The sequence below is a fragment of the Neolamprologus multifasciatus genome, chromosome 22 (genome assembly GCF_963576455.1).
Source record: "Neolamprologus multifasciatus chromosome 22, fNeoMul1.2, whole genome shotgun sequence".
Lineage (NCBI taxonomy): Eukaryota > Metazoa > Chordata > Actinopteri > Cichliformes > Cichlidae > Neolamprologus > Neolamprologus multifasciatus.
This window is the reverse complement of record NC_140459.1, coordinates 27013928-27037805: the sequence shown is the minus strand read 5'-3', so window position 1 is coordinate 27037805 and position 23878 is coordinate 27013928. Positions and strand designations below refer to the sequence as shown.

Here is a 23878-nt window from a genome sequence, read left to right as displayed (position 1 = left end):
AGATGGCCGCCCCTCCCTGAGCCTGGTTCTGCCGGAGGTTTCTTCCTGTTAAAAGGGAGTTTTTCCTTCCCACTGTTGCCAAAGTGCTTGCTCATAGGGGGTCATATGATTGTTGGGTTTTTCTCTGTATCTATGAAGCGCCTTGAGGCGACTTTTGTTGTGATTTGGCGCTATATAAATAAAATTGAATTGAATTGAATTGAATTGACACTCTTTTGGGCATCATGGTGGTGTGGTGCTTAGTACTATTGCCTTATAGGAAGGAGGTCCTGACTCTTCCATCTGGCTAGGGCCTTTCTGAGGTTCTCTCCGGCTGCCTCCTGCAGTCCAAAGATCTGCAGTTAGCGGGGTCATGTTAAATTGCCCATAGCTGTCAATGGTTATCTGTCTCTGTGCGTTAACCCAGTGTGAGATTGGTGATGTGTCCAGGCTGTACCCTGCCGCTCGCCCTATGGCAGCTGGGATGGATGGATGGCTCTCTTCCACAGTATGCCTTTCATCCTGTCTTTCTCCCATCAGGAACAGGTGGCTTCCCCTCCCTGAGCCTCGTTCTGTAAAAAGTTCCTTCCTGTTAAAAGAGAGTTTTTCCTTTCCACTGTTGTAATATTGTAGGGTCTTCATCTTACTTTATAAAGCACCTTCATTGACTGATGTTGTGATTTGATGCTGTATAAAAACATGTAAGTAAACTTCTAGATATGAGGAGCTATATAAATTGAGCTGCTCTATATGTATCTGTTTGATCCATAGTGCTACATTCAGTTGGTTTCATTTGCATTTTCTCTATTTCAGGTTAAAGCATAATAAAAAATATATTGAGATTTACAAGAAAAATAAATCTGAAGGTTTGATGAATTTCCAGTTTGGTCTATTAATAAAAGATTCAAGCTAGGATGACTGAGCAGATGATGCGAAAGGAAAGTGCTCCCCTCCATTTTTATTTATTTATTTATTTTAGAAAAATGTTATAATTCACACTGACACTCATGTTCCTTATTCCCCCAAATAAACCTAAGGCTCTATGGGATGCTGATTTAACTTAGTGGTTGAGCAGATGACCAGAAGGCATGAGTCTCAATATAAGAGCCCAGGTTTGGTTCTGACCCCTCTGAGTCCCTTCGCTGCACATCTTCTCTACTTTCCTGTCTCATCTTTACAAAAATTCTCTAATAAAGGTGAAAGAAAAATTCCCAAAATGATTTATAAACTTAAGGCTCAGTTTTATATTTTCCCAGTTGCTATGGTGATGATGATGTTTTTTTTTCCACAACCCCTACACACGTAACAAAACAAAGTTACAGTCGACTGAGCTAACTGATCATCTGTAACCAAAAAACGAGTTAATCGACTCTGACTTCAGGATGAGACTTTGTCAGACCTGCTTTCTGGAACAATCTCCAGCATTCAGCTTGACAGCAGCACAACAGCAGCTGTAAACAATCTGCTCATTAGCCTGTGATTGGATACAGGTTGCAAGAAATGTCACCTCTTTGCGGTACACACATGCAGAGTGAGCAGCTTCAGAGTGTTTGTGTTACTGTTGCTTTGAGTAAGGCAGCATGCTTTGGAAATCTGGAAGGGCTTGTGGAGCTGGTTTGGGGTAAGGCTCTACTTTGCAGCTATTCTATTACACCTTGTTGTTGTCCCATTTCTCCTGACCTTGATGTTTTTCTTCTGAGCAGGATATTGCTGATTTTCTTAGTTCAAGCAGAGCATGTGTGCTGTTCATGGGCTACACGAAGTAAGTGGGGAATTTATATGTTTAAGTTATTTTAGTGCTGTGATTTATTACCACAGTGGGCTTACACTCTATTTCTTTCTCAGCATATAGCCCCCAGATGGGTAACGGATATGTTGGCTTTTCACAGCAAGATGGTAGCCTAAGAAGACTAGCTGGCAGCTATTCCCAGGATCAAATCAGACAGGCCTTCATTTCTCCACGAGTAGCTCACAGCAGTAGCCTCAGCACAGGGACTACAGTTAACAGAGGCTATAGTGAAGGGCTTTCTGCTAGCAGCTATAAACAGACTGTTTCAGAACCAGCCCAAAGCTTGGTGAGGTTAGTGCAGAGCAGCTTGGAGACAAAACCTAACTGGTACACAAATATGAAGGGCGTTAATGCTCAGGAGGTGCCAAACCGCTCCTCTTTTAGCCTTTCTGTTGCAAGTGGGAACTCGCTGAATGGACTCGGTCAAAACCAGAACAGGCTTCCTGATAGCAACAAGGAAAGGACTTGGCCATTTCAGTGGGGTGCACCCCAAACTAGCAAGGCTGGATCCAGCAGCGCCGCATCTCTTACAGGAAGCTCCTTGTTTAAACCAGCCTCTCAGCATTCTGTAGCACAGAAACCTGCCAGTGCAGCTGTACGGGGGCAAACTTCAGCAAGTGCTCCTGCAAAACGGGTCACTCAACATAAATCTGAACCTTTAAGTATTGCTAGAGACTTCCCCATCCATGGGTTTAGGAAATCATACAGAAACCCATTGCTTCCTGCAAATACTGGGAGCACCCGAGTAGGCTACATGCCGTCTTCCACTTCGAACATGATGGTGAGCTACAAACCCAGCTACACCTTCGCAGAGCGGAGGCCTACCAGTAGCAACCCTCTTCAAGCACCATGGGGAATCGGGAATCCAGCCCAGGAAGTTCCTAGTCTGCCTGCCTATGGAAGTAACAGCAGGATCTATGAGATCCCTGAACACTTTGGAGGCTATGCTATCAGGCGGCGTGGTGACAAAGAGGTCGAGCAGGTGCCACAAACTACCACACCTCCCCCACAGCAGATGGAATATCTCAACCCAAGCAAATCTGAGCATCCGCATGCCAAATGGATGACAATCAAGCTACGTCCAAGATACTAGAAGGTGAGTATCTCATTACTTTGTTCTGTTTGTCTGGCTGGTATCTAAGGTGTCTCTCCTACCAACAGGTGCAGCAAGAAGACATAGATGAATGTTTTCTTAAATAAATTATTAAATTGAAATCTTGTCTTCTGTCTTGACTTCATCTCCCAGTTGTGAGGTACTAGTAAAAGCCAAAGCTTGTGTGTCTATGGATGTAGACTTGGTGCCCTCTAGTGAGTAAATGATGTGATGCTAAACTACTCTTTGGGGGGAGATTGCTCCTGATGCAAAGATCCACTTCAGGGAACACACAATCTTACTCTAGCTTATTTGCAAACGACTTATGAAAAGTTGCGTTCTCTAAAGCAGCTGAGAAGTATAAGCAATGCACTGTGCAGCATCATAATGTACCTCTCAAGAGTCCAGTTATTGTAAACACTTGTGTCATTGTATGTATTAGCCTGGATGACTTGCACCTAGCTCTGCCCAGATTAAAGCAAACGTGACTCAGTTAAGAGCTGTGCGTAAACGCCCAGCCTACAAAATGATGTCCTGAGTCAGATCAGTTGAAACATCTCAATTGCTTCCTGTGGGGGACGGGAGACTGGGCTATTTACTTTCTGGAGACTTTTTTTTTTTTTTTTTTTTTTTTCTCTTTAAGTCTTGGCTGAAATCTGTTTAGACAGATGGCTCAAGCTGCTGAGTCATGGTTCAGCTGTGGTCGCGTTGTAAGGAGACATTCCAATAATTTCTCTGCAAACTCACTTTCTGAGTTTTAATTTGAACGTATTGTTCAGACTATGTCAGTAGTTGCATTTCTAGAGAAAACATTAAAATCGCTGTGAAACGGTGCCTGATGGCACAGAGTTAAAAGGACCCAAAAAGTGCACCAGAAGACCTGCTGTGGATATATTGGGTCCACAAGAGCACCCTTCTAACAAGGAGTGGATTTCTATTCCTTGGTCTGTCCTGGCATGTATTGTGAAAATCCGTGTGTCCTTGTTTGTTACCCCCCAGCAGGTCACTCTGACCTACAGATGAATGCATCAGCTCTGCAGCTAGCCTGAGTGCTATCTAGCACTTGCACATCAGGACAGAAACAACCATCCCGCACTATCAAAGGAAAAACACTTGTAACTCACTGAACACTTGATAATTGTACACAAAGTGATCATGTTTTTTGTTTGGCAAAACTTTTTTTTTTAAAGTGCACTGAAACATTTCATCATAAAAGAGCAGAAGTGAAGACCCTTTTCCAAAACCAATCCTCTGAGGATGTTGTTTTCCTATACTTACAGTTCATGGTCGACTGCTTGTCATCAACACTAAACCTTGCAAATAAACCTCTGGTTTGAGATTTGGTGCCGTATATACAAATAACCCTGAGTTATTCCTGGTGCATTTGTTATTGTGAATGTCACATAGAAAGCACTTGGATGGAGAATAAAAGCTTTTATGAATGAAACATGTTGTGCTTTTAGTGCTGAAGTAGAGTGGAAATGTGCTTTATATAAGAACAGTCCCTTTACTATTTATGCATCACCAAATGCATGTTCAGCTCATTGATACTTTCAGGTCTTTTTAGATTAACAAAAAGGATATAAGCCAAAGTACTTAGGATGAGGCTCCTCTCTATCCTCCTCTTCCCCTTTTGATTCCCAATCTGACCCATCGTCTTGACAAGGGCACATATATAGTTTGAAGTTATTACAACAGAACTGTGGGATCATTCATATCAATTATACTTAATATAACAAAAAATATACATATATGAGCTGTTGATGACCTTCCATGTTCCTTAGTGCTTCACAGTAAACAACTGCACTTTTTGTGCATCCATATTCACCCATGTACACTGAGCTACAAAGCAAACTATCATAAGGGGATAATGGCCTGCTTTACGTTCTCCCTCCTGAATTCACTCTGATTAAAGGGACAATGATAATAATATGAAAACCATTTAAATAAATAAGGTTCATATGTAATGTCTACGTTAAGGTTGTCCTCTCCAGCCTCTGGCTTTCCTTTTATGCAAGATGCCACAAAACAAACTCTTTAAGTCCAAACTCCAGTGAGCTAAACAAAACTCCTGGGAGAAGAAGGTGGCTCATGTCTGGCTGCTCATTATGTATCAACATACCCCAACCTGAGGGACAGTAAATGACCTGAACACACACACACACACACACACACACACACACACACACACACACACACACACACACGATGTATCATTGTTTATTTGAGAGAGAGCGCCCTCATCAGAAAAGCCTAGTTTGCCCCCTTGCGGTTGAATCGTGCAGTGACGTTGTTGGCCTAATTATCAGACATTTCTGGAGCAGGTGTGACGGAGTCAGCATTTTTTATTCTTATTTGTGTAGTTTGTGCTTTTAAGAACATTATATATTTATGTTCTAATGTATGAAGGTTATTCTTGGTCGTACTTAACTTTTTTTGGTTTGCCAGAGTAACCTGTTGTTTCGCTAAATACAGATGTTTGCTAGCATCCAGCTGTCGCCATTCCTTGTCAGTGTTGTGACGTTTATTAATAATTTATTTATTACTTATCGTTTCCTTGTTTTTTCCCCTCCTTTTTTTTTAGTTTAATCCAGAGTTTCTGCTTTCTTTAAATTGTTACATTATTCCAAAGTTATACTTCTATCCTGAAAAAGTGTAATGGGATTTTTACATTCAGGATAATAGTAGCGGTAGAGTATATTGACATAAGACAGATTTATTCATGTTTTACAGATGACTGTAGATACTCTTGTGCCTTGTACTGCTCTCCTGACATCCTGCATATATAATGATGACAAATAAAACCAAAATAATATTTTCAGCTCTCCATACCACCTGTTGCCATTTCATTTCAGTCCGGTTTTTGTGTAATTTTGAATACCTCAGTCTTTTCTCCCCATTTCCCTTCCTAAAGAGTGGCTTCTTGACAGCCACTGATCCACTGAAAGCATCTCAGATGAGGCTTTGATCAACAGTAGACGGATCGCCTGAACAGCCAGATGCCAAATCCTGTGTCAGGTCATTGCTAGATACCTTTTTCTAGTTCTTAAGAGCATGACTTTTCAGATGCTGTTCAACAAATTGTTTTGTGTTAGGCTGTCAGGAACACAATAACTAAATATTTAAAACTGGTTCTTTGCAAAGTTGTGTGTTATTTGTAAAAACAAAACACTGGTTCATCCCTTGAGTTTCTTTGGTGTTTGTTAAGTGACTTCACACAAAAAAACAAAAAAAGAAGCATTTTCTGAAAATGTACAAGTACAAGGAGTGGAAATTTGTGCAAAAGTAGCCAATATCCACTGAAAAACCCGAGAGCTTTAAAAAAAAAAAATATAACAAAGTCTGGCTCCTTGGAAGCATAAAGAAATAAAGGTTGGCCCAATACAAGAAGTGAGTGTGTTAGAGTTGCTCCCTAAGACATACTTTTACAGCAGTTATGCAGATACACGCTGTAATTTGATGTTGTGACCAGATGAGGGCACCATGTCTTTAGAGCAGAGAGAGGAGGCGGCTGACTTATAGGAAAAAGTTCATACAAATTAAATACTGAGTGTAAATGTTAAATAAAATGAAAGACACGATTCCTCAGTTGATGCATATAAAGCATCATAAACCTGCTCCAATCTTCTACATGCTGCATATGATCATCTACTGCTTTAACAACTGCAGATGTTGGCAATCAAAAAGTACTTACTCATCTAAAATCTGTTTTGTAAGGAAGGGAAAGAAAGGGGACGTGTCCACACTGGAAGTAACGTGGTGACCAGAGACCATAGAAGGTGAAAGATATTTGGCAACTTCATGCAATTACATGTGAAATAACTGCTGGTGAGGCAAAGTGGACCGGACCTGCAATAAACTTTCAGGTTAGTGACTGAAGTCAATGAGAGTGAAGACGACCCATGATTGACATATATAACCTGCTAGTAAATACATTATAAGGTCACAGGAGCCTGGAATGTCTGCAAGCGACCGGCTGGCAGCTTCAAAGCGATGCACGACGAGTGAATCGTTTCCAGTGTGTACGCAGCTCAGCACAACATGCTCTGGAATCAGTGCTGCCAGCACTACTGTACATTGGAAGACTCTCTGGATGAGTGGGACGGGGCTTTGGGAGATTTGTTAAGTGCTTTGTTGATGTGATTATAACGGCTCGAGAATCTCTTTAGAGACCTGGAAAATTTCTGGCAGCATGTGTTTACTACTGGCTGTCAAGAGTGTTTGTCATGGCTCTTTGAAAAAAAAGAAATCCATGACAGATGTCTTTAGGCCTCAGCTGGTTTCAGGTGGCGGTATGAATGGCGCTGAGTAGGTTCGTAGATGAACTGGGGGTTGTTTTAATGGCTCTCCTTAGTAGGGATCTACTGAGATGCTGACAGAGAAGAAGAGTTCATAACTGGCTCCATAAGTCGAGGTCTGTTGTTCGGCACAGACTCAACCACTTCGCCTTAAAACAAACATCACCTCTCTATTATAAATTACTGCTTAGGCTTTAGTTTCTCTTTGGTGTTGATCAAAGATTATTCAAACTTAAACTTACTGAAAATAACCCCCAATCAATGTGTACAGTAACTGGTCACTGTCAAAACGAGCCGTTACAGAGATGTAACTGACTTCTACAAACATAAATAATTCACTGGTGAGTTGCAGTATAAGCATGATACCGACCTACAAGGACTCTATAAAGACCTCTGCTTACTCTGATTACTGACAAATGACTTGAAGGGATTACAGTGGGACAAAATTAACCTTCCTGTCGTGTTTGGGTCAAATCTGACTGATTTACAACTTAAAACGCTCATAAATATTGTGCTTTACATCTGATTTCCTCAAAGCCCTATGACATCTTCCACACTATGCACTTGAATATATAAAAATGATGAGCACCTCTTTCATTGAATTTTGATTGTTTATATTGTAAGTAAAGACTCTATAGTATTAGAGAGAGGACTAAAACCATCAGGTGATTCCCTTTGAGCAGTAAAGTAGGTCCAAATGTGTAGATCAAGCTCACCAAGGATGAAGCACACCATCAAACTTTGCATGTTGCCTCCTTCTACTCCCACAAACGCTGTCTACTTCTGTGGGAAACACTATAATCCCATGCAGGGGTTAATGGTAGCCATCGAGAACAGTGACCTGCCATCTTCGATCAATAATCAATTAAATCAAATTAGGCAAATTAAAACATATTAATATAAAGGGAGCTGATTTTGTGTGTGCTACAGCCTGGCGTTGCTTTCAGGTGATACTTGTCCTGCAAATCGTCCCACAGTTCCACTTACCATTAAGCCGGCCCCCATTCCCCATTCTTATGTCTGCCGTGTATTCATGTACACAGCAGTCAGTGCTCTTCTTGCAGAACTTCAGCATGTAGCCATCTAGCTAGCACTACAAAATGCAAGTGAGCAAAAATGGAGCAACATCGTAAAACATTATTTGAAATCAAACATTTGAAACAGCTCAACATATATCAGCAAACAAATGATTTCTGTGCAATTTCAGTCACAGTCTCTGAGCTCAAAGTACAGTTTCATTATTTTAAAATAAGAAAAAAAGCATGTTAACGTTTGTTGACTCAAATTTTCAGTGGTAGGGAGCGAGACGTACAATACTAAATTGGTTGGTGAGCCTTCAGAGCTGTTTAAGCTGCACCTTATGTATATCTCTCCTTTTATTATGATCTGAGTTTGCGGGTGATCTCTGGGACTTATCTATAGCACTTGGGGTTATTTTAGATCCATTGCCTTGAAGCATTTCACTAAAGTCACACACTAAAGCAAGCCAGGACTTTACTTTTTTCCTGCGTCTTGATCTCAGTGAGACTTGCTGAATAAATACGACTAAAGTAAAACAACATCAAGAAGCGGCAGCAGGCTTTGAAAACGTACTTGGTGCCACATTTAGCTCATGCTGACTGTTTTGTTTTTATGGATGCTATTTTGTCTCTCCGTTGAGGACAAGAATGGAAATACTTTAAAACTTCATTATCCTGCCGGCTGTAGTTAAATAAGTAGGGGTGCTTCCCCCCCCCCCCCCAATCACACATTAAACCAGGTGCTCTGCCGTCTCCAAACTGAATTCAACTTTTGTCAAAACATCAGATGATATTCTGGAGGGGGAAAAAAAGTCAGCTTTTCTCGCAGTAAATGTCAGCTCCTAGCTTATCTGTATGTATCGAAGCGTTCTGGCTGTTCCCCAAGTAATGTAAATATATATGTAAATATCAGCATGTGCGACCCAGGGACAAGGACAGCCTTGTAACATGGGGGTGAGATGTCAATCAATACAGGGATGGGAAAACATGGCTGTGCATTCAATAAGCAGCATACTGCACAGAGATGAGATGTGCCGTGTCGCCGCATCCGTGTGTAAATATCAAAAGCGTCAGCAAAACACAAGCGCTCTGAGCTGCTTTAGTCGTATCAGATTGTCTCAGCGCGAGTGAAATGCGAGCCAAATAAAAAATTCAGGGCTTTATTCACTGCGGCCTCAACCATGTAAAGAAGAATAATAAATAAATCCACAGCAAATGTCTTACGAAGATTTAATGTACATTTATTCTTAACACGTGGAACATATAGTATAAAGATTTCATACTGAATAAATGATATTCATTAAGCCAAAAAAAAAGGAAAAAAGAGGAATTTACATCAAGTTTTTAGCTACATCATCTGAAATACAAATATGCAGAATCCGCATCACTGAAAAATAAAATAAAATAAAAACAGTTTCTTCATCAAGGTCTAGTTTGTCGTTTATGAAGGAGCTCGAATGGAAACGATTTGTGTTAATATTCTCTACACCCAGACGAACAGAAAGTTGAAGTTGTGTTTACTGAGAGGAGGGGGTGGCGCTGGATCTGACAGCAGCTTAACGACCCCCGTCCCCACGCTCACACGGCATGATACGAGCGGGGTGAGGCGCTGAAGTAACGGAGAGGGCGGGCGTCAAGTAATCACATGGCGTTCTCGATGCAGGGAAACTCGTCAAAGATTAAAAACGGTGAAGAGCAACAGAAGTCGAGAAAGAGAAAGTGTAATGTACAACATCATATATACACTGCAGCTTGGACTGCATCTAGAGTTGAGGACCAGTCCTAAAGAGGTGACTTTTGAATATAAGGGTCAAGTCATACAATCAAGGGACAAAGAGAAGAGGTCGGGGTGTTGTAGGTTCACCGTACTTTGGGGGGAAAGCCGTTTTTCTCTCTCGACATTTAACTAAAACTGATTTTAAAAACTACAGTTTGCTGCCAAGCCAGCGGATCTCAGTGTGAAACAGTATTATTACAGTATGTTTACAGTTTTTTAAGGTGTACAGTACAGAAAAAAGTCCTACAATCTACTGCACAGGCCTCCCATGACAGACATCTGTTCACAGCCAATAATGTGGTTCCTGTGGGGCTGAGTATATAGCATCCAAAGTTACAGCAATTATACCACACCACAGTCCATGAGTCTATGTAGCCTCCAAACATGAACCATAATATTGTTTAGTCTGTGCCCTCTTTCCCCTGACGACCCACCTCCCCCGAGGGAGAAAGCGAACACGTGTATCCCCCAAACTCACTGTAAACGAGACAGCAACTTTGGTTACAGTTTTTTCTCTTTTTTTTTTCTCTTTCTGGAGATTTTTTTTTCAATAAAAAAAAACAAAAACAAAAAAAAGTCCTTTCTACAGGGCAGCAGCACACTCTGTCCTATGCCTGGGTCCCAGTCTGTTCTTCTTTGCCAGTTTCTTTCAGTTTCAGATGTTTGAAATCAACAGCTACTTCATGATATTCCTTCCTTATAGAGAGAAGCAGGGGTAAGAAAGACAGTGGAATCCGAGTTGATTTTGCATAAATTAAAAAAAAACAAAAACTAAAAAAAAAAAGTTTTGCTTTTGTCACTCACGCGCAACTAACAGACACACGCACGCACGCGCACACACAAAAAGGTGGTTTAGGGGGAATAGAAAGAGGCAGAGCTGAAACCTCTCCACGGCTGTCATGACTGGCCGATCAGAAACAGTACATCACAGATTACTTGGGACACCAGAGAGTTCATAAGTGGGGACATCGAGATGTCCAGTAGCCGCGACTCGTACAAAGTGAATTCAGAGTGGTTTTCTTCCACCTTAGCCAGGGCGTGCAAAGCCCGCGCTGCCCGCCGCATCATGTCCACACTAGTAGGCTCAAACTGGGGTCCACCCTGCATTTGTAGCAGGGAGCTCTGGCTCTGCTGGTACTGCGTAGCCGCTAGGCTGTCCTCCAGGAAGCCCAGTAGGTTGCCCACGCTGCCTTTCTGCACAGCGATCGCTCGCGCTGCAAGGCTGTCACCCTGGGCTAGGTTAGCTAGCAGGATCACTGCCATTTCACGGCAGACGGCCACCTTGCGCTCGCCGACGAGTCGCACGAGCGAGCCGTAGAGCTTCTCCAAGCGGCTGAATGGCGGAGTGGCCAGAATGAGGTCGACGTTGTTGTCCTGGATGCTGAGCTTGCTGAGGGTCTCGAGGACCAGTCTCTGGGGTGAAAGGGAGCCGTGGGGCCCCAGCGTGGGAAAAGGATCCAAGGCCTCTGCTGAAGGGCACACAGCCCAGTGGAGCAGGCCATCAAGGAGAGGCAGGCATATGCTCTCTGGGTAGATAGAAAGGTCCAGCTGGCCGGAGATGTTTGCCAGAGTGACCAGGCAGTTCTCCCTTAACACTTCAAGGCAGTCCCACCACCACTCGTCTCTCTCGCAGCTCACGCCTTCGTCTTCCTCGTCCTTCTCGTAGGTAACAGGCGCCTGTTTGCGTTCAGGGTGCCTGTGGTGGAGCAGCACCAGGCGGCCCAACAGCAACAGGAGGCCAGGGTGTTTGGACATCTCCAGGTCATTGCCAGGAACGAAGGAGAGGCTCCTCACAATGTTGGAGACGCAGATGCAGCGTCGAGCTAGCGAGTCCTGCCAGTCTGATAGAGTGCTAAGTGGCGTTTCATCCTTGCTGTGAGGTTCATCCTCCAGGATCTTGATGTTGCGGCGGCTCTGGAGATCGGGGTTGATGCTGAACAAATACTTGCCGTTCTCCTTCTGCTCCTCGGCACCTCCACGAACTACTTCCTCCGTGACCGACCCCGGGCGAGCGGATAGTACATCGTCAATGGTGGCAGTGACTGGTGCGCCAATGGGAAGAGGAGGCATTGTAGCCTTTGTTGGAGACTTGTGAGGTTCAGAAAACTGGGGCTGCTGCTGCCGAACCTTATCGTCACCACTGGATTTAGGCTTCTCTGGGTTTTCTGCTGCTGCCGCTGTCCCATTCACCTTGACCTTCTTGCGGTTGTCAGCGGCTGCTGTTGTTTGTTTTCGCTGCTTGAGAAGCTCCATCCGGCTCTCAAAGTGGGTCTGGATGTGCTCAGTAGTGTCACCACCACCCACGCTCCAGTGTATCAGGCCGCTGTCAAAGCTCTGCCGCTGCCCAAGCTTGGACAAGCGGTTTAGCCGGAAGGGATTCTTCTTCCGCACCACCTTGATGGGGAGTTTATCAAACTTGCTAGCCTGTTTGGGCTTTTCCGAGTGTATACTGGGGTCGTGGGAGAACCCTGAGGTAGAGGTATTGGCTTCCTTGATAGAAGACTCCCTTTCCTTCTCATCTTCCTCATCCTCTGAAGACTTATCTTTGTGGGAGTTCTCCTCCTCCTCCTCTTCCTCCTCCTTTACCTGGACCAGTGAAGAAGTGTCAGGGTTGGTCTTTGTTTCCTCTACCTCCTCATCCTCTTCGTCCTCCTCGTCCGAATTCATGTCCTCGCCCTCAGGCATGGGGATTTCATCATCAGAGTCCTCAGCTGCATTGGGGTCTATTAGGGTGCGCTGGCCAGGGTCTCCTACTTCATACTCCTTAAGGATGCCAAAGATCTCAATGAGACAGCGTCTGAAGTACTCCACTACCAGCTCCAGAAATCCAGGTAGCTGTGAAAGCAAAGAAGGTGGTCACTAAATTTGACAAGTCATTCTGAAATGTTGACAGAAACAAATGCTAACAGGTTGTGCATGTGTGCAACCTACCTGGCAAAGGTTAAAAGTAGAAATGCTATTGTCATCATACAGCAGAATGTTAATGGTGTCCAAGGCCCAGGTGCTCTCAGCTAATAAGCCAGACTTTAATGACATCATTACTCTCCAAGCCTCAGGAGTGCCTTTGAAAATAGAAACAGAATGAATATAACTAAAAGTAACCATGATCGGTCACTGCAGCTTTAAATAACATGTAAAGGTTTACTTATCTTGGGACTTTAACTCCATACTACATGCAATATATACTACATACTTGTGTCACCTAGTGTGAATACGCAATTCGTATCTGAAAGCTGTCTTAACGCAAACTGAGAAATATCAAATGGTAAATCCAGGTCAGGTAGACATAAGCATATTGTTTATTACATGTGTAATGTTACAAGTTATCAGGCAAATCAAATTTTATACCAATGTCTTTCATGGTGAGCCGCCTGCGGGGTTTCAGGTGGGGCTGGGTAGCTTCCACAGAGCCAGGAGGGAAGGCCACATCTCGCCGGATCATGGGTTGCTGCACGGGAGCCTGGCCAATGTGGGACGCGGGAACTGGAGGTCCAGCTTTCTGCACCTTAATTCCAGGATGCATATAGGGGGATTTGCTGGGCGACGTTCTGCTTTCCATGGATCGGGGCATGGATGCTGGGCTCGACACCTGAGGAATGTGGTTTTGGGAAGCCGAGTAGGTGGAGGGCAGGGATCTGGTCATGGGTGGTCCAGAGCCTGCGGGGACAAACGGAGGCTGTCGCTGGTTGGCGTGGCCAGGCCACTGTCCCTCGTGGTTCATGCGCTGATCTGATGGCATCATATCTTCTGAGCGGTTCATGCCGTGGTAGCCGGGACCCTGGCCCGACACAGGGGGTCCCTGTCGGTTGGGATAGTTGGGGTAGCCCATCTCATTGCGGCCCTGCCACATTGGGCCCTGGGAACCATCGGGGCCTGAAGGCATGGGACTTGCCATCATCTGGGGAGGCATCGGGGACTGGGAATTGGGGCCTGCAGATGATGGCCCTCGATCCCGTCCAAAGGGGAAGGGGAACTGGTTCTGTGGGCCTGGCGGTCGGCGCTCCCCTCCAGGGTATGCATTATACTGATTATACATGTCCTGCTGGCCCTGGGGCCCCGAGGACTGGGGTCCTGGCTGTTGCTGCCCACTGTAAGGAACGTTGTACATTTCTCCCTCATGGCGCTTGGCAGGAGGACAATACCCACCATCCACAGGACGTTTGTAGTTCTGTCAGCACACAAAATTGAGCATTACAATCTTCAACCGAGCACAATAATTTTAGCAACAGCTCATACTTCTGTTCAGCTGGAACAGAACATAGTACATTACATGAACACTGAAAAGAGAAACCCAAGTAATAATAGGAGTACTGCAAATGCTGGACAAACTGTTCTTACTGGCTGCTGCTGTGGATACATTCCTGGCTGCTGATTTGGGTAAGGCCCACCAGGGGGAGCTCCTTGGCCAGGGAACTGATTTGTATAGGACTCATGCCTAAAAATACACACTCAGATTACTATATTTCTTCATTTCAGTAAACGATTCAGTTACAATAAGAAACTCTGTAAATATCTTTAAATCTATCAATGATCTCACTGACAAAATGCTGACATGCAACCATGTCTCTCCTTTTAATCTTTATACAGAATAGTCTCTGCCCTGAATGGTACAGACCGTTGCTGTGGTGGAGGACGGCTAGGCGAGTACATCCCTGTGTCAGCTCCAGAAGGCATCATGTTGGGCTGAGGAGCTCCCGGTCCCATGTTGACATCAGGGCCCATGCCTGGCTCTTGTCTATAAAAGCAACGAGCAATAATCATGAAGTGATTTGATTTAGTTGGAAAGACAAAAGGACACTGAAATGGCACAGGTCAGATCACAATCACCTTATCTTATTTACAACTATAGTATATTTACCTTCGTTCATATCCATACGGGTACTGTTGCCTCTGGCTCATTGGCATGTTGGCCATTGGGCCTGGTGGACCTCTGTTATACTGTTCCCCCATTCCACTGTTGGGGCCGGGTGGCATGAACTGTTCCCCTGCTAAAAATAAATAAACATAATATTAGTTATGGCTATGAACGAACCTTTACAGAACCTGGGGTTTGGTTACATGGACGGTGCTCACCTTTCCTCATGCCTCCAAAAGGGTCCTTGTTGGACTCGTAAGGACCCATCCGACCCATCATCTCCGGGGTGCCTATCCCAGGCTGATAGCCCTGAGAGTTGGGAGTCATGGCGTTCCTCCTGGGAAACGCCGGGTCTCCGCCATCAGCAAAGGGATCCTGTAGATTAACACTACTCCTGTCGGAAAACAGATGGCTTTTTAGCAAAATGTGGAATGTGAAAAATTCATAGTAATTAAGACTTTTCTAAGTTTTCTTGTTAATTTATTTTTTTTGAATGTTTTCTGTCTGTCCCTCTAACAAGACACAGAAGACAGTTTTTACTGTAGTCTTCTAAGCCCAAAGTGCATACTTTATAACTATAATCCTTTCATATTCCTGTTGTGAACAGAACCCCATCAGTGATTTTAAAGCATATTTTGCTGTTTTTCGTATTCCAGTCTTGCTTCTCTGATCCAATTTCACCACAGGTGGAGATTTTAGTACGAACGCCACAGAAGCACGACACTGGTTTTTGAATCGTACCTTACGCCAGGCATTGGGGGCATTTGCGTGTGTGGGGTGGAGGCTGGTGTGGGGGGCTTCAGGTCTCCCCCCTCTGCCATTGAACTAGTGGTGGACTGAGGGGTTTGGGGTCCTTGCAGGGATCCAGAACCAGCTGCAAAACACAAGGATACACACAATGACTAAGTGGGAGAAAAAACAAACAAAAGAAAAACAGTCAAGTGCTCTGGTTTGTAACACTCAGAGATCCCAGAGAATTCAAAGAACATCCCTCTCTCCTCCTCCTCCTCCTCGCTCGAGGAATAAAGGCAAGAGCTGATAGTTGATAGTTGATAGTGAGGCGGGTTAGGCAGAACACTGCTGGGGGCTTTTAGAGCACATGCTGCTTTTGGCAATCCTAAATCCCATTAAGAAATTCCTGAGCGCTGCACAGAGGAACACAGTTTGTGTCGAGCTGACTGGCTTTTGAGTGCATAGCCAGCAAAAAATCTTGAATCTTCCTGCTCATCACAGGATGCCTGCCCCCTCCTCAACCACCGCTGGGCTCCAGGAACCACCAGGAAACAGTGATGTAAACCCTCACAGTGACAGATTACTGCCTGGGCTGTAGAGACAGGAGACAGCCAGCTATGTGTGAATGTGTGTGTGTGTGTGACTGATATTTTGTTTGTGTTGTGTGTGTGACATACTAGCAATCATCCTTAACTTCAGCTCAGGACTTCTCACTATTAGCAAGCCAGTCTGATGAGTCACAGGTTCCCATTCATTAAACTGGCACACACACACGAACACACACAACACCCGGGTCACTGGCAGGTCACAGTTATTCACATTTTCTCACATCACCCTCTTGCCTCTCGAGCTCTCACGCATGCACACAACATTCATTGGCTCACCCTCCCTCACCCCCTCCTCCCTCTGGGCAGGGATTTCCCTCTACTAAAGATGAAGGGAGGGAGGGCATGATAGAAATAGAGTCAGAGAGAGAATCGTGTGACTTTTACACACACAGTCACACACACACACAAAACCCTCTTCCCCCATTCATCATTTCTGGCTCAGCACTAATCTCCAGGGAGTGTTGCCGTGCTGCTGTAGCCCAGGGCCAGGCACCAGGCAGCGAGGACACGCCACTGACGGAGCATCGCTATCGCCAAATCACCTCATGCCTTTCTCCTGCCATTACTTCCTCCACCACCCCCACCCCCAAAACCCTCCCCTGCCCTTCTTTCGTACTAACTAGAGGGCTGATGCCAGCTGACAAGCACCCTGATGTCTCCTGTAACAACACCCCGGCGCTGACTCAGTGCCCCGTGTCTGACAGCCTGGGTCTCAGCCAGACTGAAGCAGCATGTGGTTGCTCCCGGTGTGGTTGCTCCTGGCAGCTATAAACAAGGAGTCCCCTCCAAAATAAACAGCATCTCATGCAACAAGCAATGACCCTTCCTGGCTGCAACCTCCTCACCCTTAACAACTGGTATGAATGAGCGCCAGTTCATCCACTGACTTTTACCCAGTTCATTGAAACATTTAGCATTCTGCTGTCATCACCGTTGCCACAAAAATCAAAGTGGGGAAGTCGGAAAGGACAAGTCTTTCGTCATGTCCTGTGCAAATGCCAAGGACTATTCCCCCAAGGCATGTGTTTGTGGAACCGTCCAAAGGACTTACAGCTACGCCGCCGTCATTTATAACTCCTCCGATATAGGGGAGCAGCGATTTATGGAGGGTGGCTGCTCCTACATGGGATGACAAACAATGCTCTATGAATGGCTTTAAAAACGGCAATTAATGGGATATAATAAAATAGACTAGTTTATAGACAGCTGATGTGAGGCAAATAGAGCAGAGATAATGTGATGAATTGTACTTAATCCAAACTGCGCCCAAGGGAGAAAGGGAAATCTGAAATAAGCTTCATTCATTGCATTTTAAATCTAAGGAGGCAGTAAACTGTGTGACAGTGAAGCGGAGCAGCAGCGCTCACCTGGGCTGGGAGGCTGGATTTTGGGCTGGTTCTTTTTGGTGTCCGTGTTGAAGAAGTCTGGGGGAGGGTCCTCGCCACGCTCCATTTTGCACTCAAAGGCGTACAAACACTGGATGTACTGTTTTTTGAGCGAGCTGGCTGCGCTGCTCGACGTGCCCACGTTCAGGTTGGTAGCCAGCTCCCTCCACTTCTTGTTCTTGTTCACCTGGTGGGCGAGAGAGGAAGGAGGTGGTTCAGAAAGCTGTATACAAATTTTTTTTATTTATTTATTTTTAAATCACCGACGATCGTCCTTCTGATCTGAAGGATTCACATCAAATTCAGGTGGAAGTCCAGGTGTACCTGGGTGAGGCCGCCGATCTCTTTGACGGATATGTAGAGCCTGAAGAGATCGAGGGGCTTACGGCCCACAGCGGGCAGATTGTTCATGCCCATGGCTTTCTCCTCAGCAAAGGCCAAGTATCGGTCCACCCAAATTTTCCTCTCTGGCTCCGGGCCAAGCTCGTACAGACGGGTTATTTTCTCATTGGTGATGGTGGAAGAGCTCGACTTCTGTTGGACGGGTGACGGAAGAAAATTGTAAGAACGAGAAAAAAGGAGGGCAAGGGAAAAAAAGCTGGACTTTGGATGTGTACCTTCTTGGATTCTGGCTTGGGAGTCCCGTCCACTTTGTTGTTCATCTTCGGAGCAGGATTCATTTTCTCCATGCCAAACTCTGAACTTGGAGCCATTCCTGGGAGAACGGGGCAATGACAGAAGGGTATAAAAATAAAACGATTACCAGTCTATAAAACTGTTTTATAGACACAACCCTCAGGCCTGCAGCTGTACTCCAATCACCTGATCAGGGCTATAGTTTCACTTGTACTCACCAGGGCTATTGTTGGCTATGTTTGCTCCTGCCATTGGATACGGCCCTGGCCCACCTTGGTTTATCATACTGTGCATGCTGTTCATGCCTGGGCCATACGGAGAGCCTGCTCCCATCATGCCCTGGGACATGTTAGGATAGCTGGGTGGCCTACAGAAAAGAATGCTTGATTAGAAGAAATGCTAAAAAACAATAACCACAAAGAAACAATGGATGTGCACTAGTCAACAGGATGATTAAAAGTTGCCACCCCTGTAGCAGAAACTAGAAATACTGGTCAGTTAAACTAATTATTTCTATTTTTCTAATGTCAAACCGAGTTAACATGTTGTTTCTAAGACGGCAAGCAGCAACTTGCCACTGCCAGGGCACACAGTCCCACTCTTTGTGACAGGACGTTGTAAACAAGCAAGCTGGGGAAGTAAGGTAGATAAAATCCCTGTGAGTCAGTGCAGTTCTGCAGAATTTTATTCCAGATAATGAATGGTATCTCGAGGCTGTGTCAGAGTGAAATTAGTGCTGTTTCTACAATGGTCACTTGAACCTGGCTCCAAAAGAAAGTCAGTCTCCACAGACTCAGATGTTTCAAAAAGCGTGTTCACAGCCTGATACAAAAAATGTGGCTTTGGCTTCTATAAATATTTTCCTGTAGAACAAGTCCACAGTGACTGACTTAAACATTCAGAGACTTTTATGGCCGCTATGACTGACAGATGCGCTGACGCAGGCGGCTGGAGGTGAGCTACGTCTCAGCTCTGCTAATTCGAGTCTCTGAACTTGACTTCCTCACGGTGTTTGTGCTGTTGCTCCCTTTTGGATAAATTTTAATGGAATTTTCTGACAAATAATATGGTTTGCTGTCAACTTAATCGTACTACCCAGCCCATCCAATATGTCTGTGCAGCAGTTTTTGGTGAATGCAATTCTAGCATTCTATTTTTCTACCTTAATTTGAGCAAAGAGTACAAAAATAATAAGAAAAAAACATTTCATAGACACAACCTTAGGGCCGTGTCCAAATATGGTCGTGTTTCCTTTTAAAAAACAAAACATAAGCATCAAAACGTTGAGTCCAGAAAGTATTCTTCTGATTATTGTGCTAATTCTAACTTATTTCTCAGTGGTTCTACAGTAGTTGACTAATCTAATTATTTTCACCTATTTAATCGACTAATAATTAGTCACAAGTAATCCCTGAAAGGATCCACTGCAAATACAGACTTTGCGTGAGTGAATTATGTCTTTTCCTTCACAGAGTTCAGTTTAATTTGTAGGAAACATTAATTTAAGTCACAGGGTACCATTTGCCAAGCCCACAAGAGCTTCTCTGCAGGCTCAACAGGCATCCCTGCTTAGGAAGGATGTGATTCAGTGATTGCAGAGACCATCTCCTCTTCTGTGATAGATAAGTGTTTGGGCTACTGCCACCACTCAAGCACTAAAACATGTAACAGACTGGATTGTGTGTGAGGCAAACCAAGGACACACACACACACACACACACACACACACACACACACACACAGCAAAGTGATGAGAAAATCTCTTTAAAGCTATAAATTCAATGACCCTCAACAGTCACAGGCTCACACAGACGTCACTGATGCAGCCAGGAGCACCCACCTGTTGTGTATAGAGTTTGTTGGTCCGTGGTGCATGGAAGGACCACCATCCTTCCTCGTCATGACCGGAGGGGGACACATGCCGGACCCCACCTGAGGAGGCATGCCGCCCATATTGGAGGCCATGGCAGGACCGTAAGGCCGAGTGCCCATCTGCCCAGGACCTATCCTGCCCGGTGGCATGCTTCCATACGGAGCCCCGCTGCCCTGACCGGGAATGGGGTTCATGGAGCCACCCATGCCGGGGCCACTGGGGTAATTGGCGTTGGGCATCCCTGTGTAGCCGGGCTGCCTGGGATAACCTGAAAGTGTTACAGATCAACATTTAGAGTTTCATGCCCTCCTGCTGTGTTTCAGCCTAAAACAGATCTCATCTAGTCACTTCTCACTGACGGGATAAAGAGTTTCACCAGTCCGGCTCTAAATTTACTTCAGCTTGTCAGAACAAGCAGCCTGATGAAGCGGGCTTTATCTGGCTCCCGCCTTGCTCTGCTATGACTCATAGCAGAACTTCTTCAAAGCCCACAGAAACCATCTGAGACTTCAAAGTGCACTGATATAATTTCATGAATGTAAGAAGTGAGAGGAAACTTCAAAGCCTCTTAGAAAAAAAATCTGGGCTATCTATGAAACTGTGATGGTCACAGGACAACCACTGTAAACTCATTCATAATATTTTTAGTATTAAAAAAGAAAAAAAAGTCTGCTTGATATGACAGAGCGGAGACACTGCACTCTTATTTTTCCTGCTGTACAGAAGGCCCTCAAAGCAACACCACCCAACACTCACAGCCTCGTGTCTCACCTGGCGGGCCGTACTGGCCCCCCTGAGGGACGTAGTTTCCCATGGTATTGTTCTGAGGATAAGGGCCCATCCCACCATGCATCTGGACTCCTGAAGACTGGCGTGGAGATAAGGCCGAGCCAGTCTGTCCAGGGGACCCGTAAGGAGGCATCTGAGGATTGCGCATGTACACTGGAGAAAAGACAAGGAACATTAAGCAACACTCTTAGTTTTTACACACACATATCAAAGTTTGATTAATTCTGCAACCAATATTAAGTGGTAATAATTAGATGCCTATTGTATCTTATGTTAAACAAGAAAATAAACAAAAAACAAAACTCCACGCTACATCTGCTTTAGCATACATTTGCACGACACATTATGGCTCAAGCTCTTCACTTCCTCACAAACACAACAGTACAGTGTGTCTGCCTGCTCTCATTTGACCTGGCAAGTAGAGCACATTCCTATTTAGAAGCACAGCCTGGGGGAGTGCTTGCAGATGGGAGGAATGCATACAAGTGCAAACAATCACACCTAAAAGCTGCTGAGAATGCGGCGCACACACTCCTGGCCACTGAGCACACGAGGAGATACTCTTTAAAGGTTTCTGTTTGCAAACATTTCCAACACACTCACCTCTGTCCTGGCTCATGGATGAGTGCATGATGCTGTCTGATTGGACGCTGGGCGGCCGAGGAGGCATCTGATTACCTGCGGGACAGTGATGACATGGGTCTGAAATTACCGTGGGAACTGCGGAAATTTGTCTTCTTTATTTACAATCAATGCTTGCTCTTAAACTTTGAAATACTGGCCATAAAATGAGTGTGAGCCAGTCTCTCCACAATGAGCAGAGGGTGGCACTGTAACCTCCGTCTCTCCGTCAGCGAATGGTTTACTAGCATCATGTTAGGAGAAACCTAAAGTTCCATATCTTGCAAATCGTTTCATAAATTACAAATGTGATCCGCATCGAGTTTTGAATTAAAACTCTAAATCTGTCTGTTTTTTATTAAATATGTCAGACAGGATTTCTGCTGGATACGATGAATAGCTGACTACAAAGACATTGAAATTATTGTTGTTGGTTAGCCGTATTGAGCAGGTCCATTTTTACATTTAGCAGTCTTTGGCAAGTGAAAATAAATAACTGCTCAGTTGTTTCAGGACATCATATTTATGGTGATTTTCCTGTAAATATTCTGCATTTGTACTTTATCCTGTTCTCTACTGACACCCACATAATGCTATGTATTAATCTTCTAGAACAAACTTGGTTTTAATTTTCACATTTTTCCTTGCCATAAAATCCCCCTACGTAGTCTTTCGCAGCTGAATTTCAGATTTCAAAAACCATTTCAAAACGACTGAACTTAAAGACCTGAAGATCTAAAACAACTGTATTAAAGCAGAGTAGAAACAGAATAATGTTTTAGCTGTGTGCTGCTGTAGGTCTGAAACAACAGTATTAATGGTATTGTGCGTTTACCTGGCACAGCAGCGGGGGACAGGGGGCCGGTGCGAGAAGGGGTGACGCTAGCTGGGGAACCCACAGGTGACGGCGAGGGTCCACGTATGCCCGGCAGGTGAGGTGAAGTGTGCGGGGAGAAGGGTGACTGGGCCGGGTTGCTCTGCTCGCCCTGGCTGCTGGACACGCCCGAGGTGCTGACACCCGGGCTCAAAGCGCCTTCTGTACCAGTGGGAAGGTCGTCGATGGAGCCGGATAAATCCTTGAAGGAGAAGAGCAACAGAACATGAGTCGACGATGACACTACATTCGTTCGTTTACACTGTAACAAGTGGCTTAACAAATTTATTTTTACAATTCACATCACCAACTTGTTACTGATAACAAGTCAACACATTTCGCTCTCGCTTTTCCATAAAGTATCAGTTCCTACAGCTTGTGGAAGCATTTGCATCATTTTGTGAAGCGATGATGACTCAGCTGCTGATGAGTTCTCCTTAACATGAAGAACCACCAAGCAGATAAGCAGCTCCAGAAAAGCGGCGAGGCCCACAGACGAGGAGAAAAAGGCCAATGCTACAGTTCTCAAGCTGTAATGACTAGCCGTTAGCTAAACGTGTCGCTATGAAGGGAGCAATTAGCAATATCAACTTGATATGTAGTGAAGTGCAGTCAGTAGGTACACCGGGATAGATATCATATCATTACAATTGCTGTAGTAAGGCATGCTAGTTTAATCAAAGATGAAATGTTCAGATATGGTTCTGGTAACAAATGACGCGCAAATCCACCAGAGTTATGGAGTTATTCTCTTCTTTGTGATACAACCATGATCATGGCATCGGGGCTGCGGCAAAAAGACGCACTGTCCAACAAGTTGCCTTTAAAAGTAACTGATGAGTAGGGATGGGTACCGGTATCCGGTGCCATCATGGCACCGGTTCTGACATAAACGGTAGTAACCAGACCGAAAAGCAGCGCGCATTTCGGTGCTTTATTTCGGTGCTTTTTTTTCCTGAGCTGTGATACACTTTCTTCTTCCTTACATTTCTATTGGCGGTTGGCAAACAACTGAAAGGTGCATTACCGCCACCAACTGGTATGGAATGATACACTTTAGATTCTAGCCAATCATTTTACGTTTGGAGGATAGTAGGCGGGTCCAGGTACGTACGTTCTTTTAGAGCAGAGCTACAGATTAAAAATGCCCAAGGCAAAGCGGTCAAAAGTCTGGCTGCACTTTACAGCAAAAGATGCAAACTCAGCAGCCTGCAACAAGTGCTTTAAGCTGATACTGTCAAAGGAGGTCACACTTTAAATCCGATGAACCTAGCCCTGCCAGTGTAGCAGAAATGATGATGGCAGCAGCAGCCGTTCTTCTCTGCGTGAGTAGCTTAATGTTGTTCGTGTGTAATTTACGTTGAGTAAGCTAACCGCGTTATTAAATTAATGCATGTAACGTGAACTAGCAAACACCATCATAGCTACATGCGGCTGTCTTCTTGTTTGATGGCAGATACTCCCTTCACCCTGGCCAAAAAGGCTAAAATGACCGAAGAAAAAGTGGAAAACAGCTAAACATGAGAGGTTTTTGGACAAAGTTTGTGTTT

General features: G+C 44.7%; 2 protein-coding genes across 3 annotated transcripts in view; one reads left to right on the top strand and one right to left on the bottom strand.

Moving 5' to 3' along the window:
* Positions 1–1472: 1472 nt before the first annotated feature.
* LOC146493641 (uncharacterized) lies at positions 1473–2983 on the top strand. Of its 2 annotated transcripts, none has more exons than XM_085148028.1 (4): positions 1473–1600; positions 1683–1741; positions 1825–2864; positions 2930–2983. In XM_085148028.1, exons 1-3 carry the CDS (start codon positions 1560–1562, stop codon positions 2859–2861), a joined length of 1137 nt encoding a protein of 378 aa, XP_085004154.1. In that variant the 5' UTR covers positions 1473–1559; the 3' UTR covers positions 2862–2864; positions 2930–2983. The 2 variants fall into 2 exon arrangements, with proteins under 2 accessions (XP_085004154.1, XP_085004155.1); XM_085148029.1 differs by having other exon boundaries at positions 2911–2983.
* Positions 2984–9394: 6411 nt separating this feature from the next.
* arid1ab (AT-rich interactive domain 1Ab) overlaps positions 9395–23878 on the bottom strand; it is a 56736-nt gene continuing 42252 nt past the window's right edge. The window contains exons 5-20 of the mRNA XM_085148023.1: positions 22290–22530; positions 21437–21511; positions 20816–20986; positions 20012–20312; positions 18390–18538; positions 18153–18250; positions 17860–18069; positions 17518–17722; positions 15552–15684; positions 15029–15204; positions 14814–14943; positions 14571–14690; positions 14294–14390; positions 13304–14123; positions 12887–13017; positions 9395–12790 (exon numbers count right to left, since the gene is read on the bottom strand). Coding sequence (XP_085004149.1) covers positions 10853–12790; positions 12887–13017; positions 13304–14123; positions 14294–14390; positions 14571–14690; positions 14814–14943; positions 15029–15204; positions 15552–15684; positions 17518–17722; positions 17860–18069; positions 18153–18250; positions 18390–18538; positions 20012–20312; positions 20816–20986; positions 21437–21511; positions 22290–22530 — 4995 coding nt within the window. The 3' untranslated portion in view covers positions 9395–10852. The remainder of the gene's footprint in view (positions 12791–12886; positions 13018–13303; positions 14124–14293; positions 14391–14570; positions 14691–14813; positions 14944–15028; positions 15205–15551; positions 15685–17517; positions 17723–17859; positions 18070–18152; positions 18251–18389; positions 18539–20011; positions 20313–20815; positions 20987–21436; positions 21512–22289; positions 22531–23878) is intronic.

Coding starts and splice junctions, on each gene's coding strand:
- LOC146493641 (XM_085148028.1), top strand. CDS start 1,560: ATGCTTTGGAAATCTGGAAGGGCTTGTGGAGCTGGTTTGGG. Junction 1,601..1,682: donor GCTTGTGGAGCTGGTTTGGG/GTAAGGCTCTAC, acceptor TCTTCTGAGCAG/GATATTGCTGATTTTCTTAG. Junction 1,742..1,824: donor CTGTTCATGGGCTACACGAA/GTAAGTGGGGAA, acceptor TTTCTTTCTCAG/CATATAGCCCCCAGATGGGT.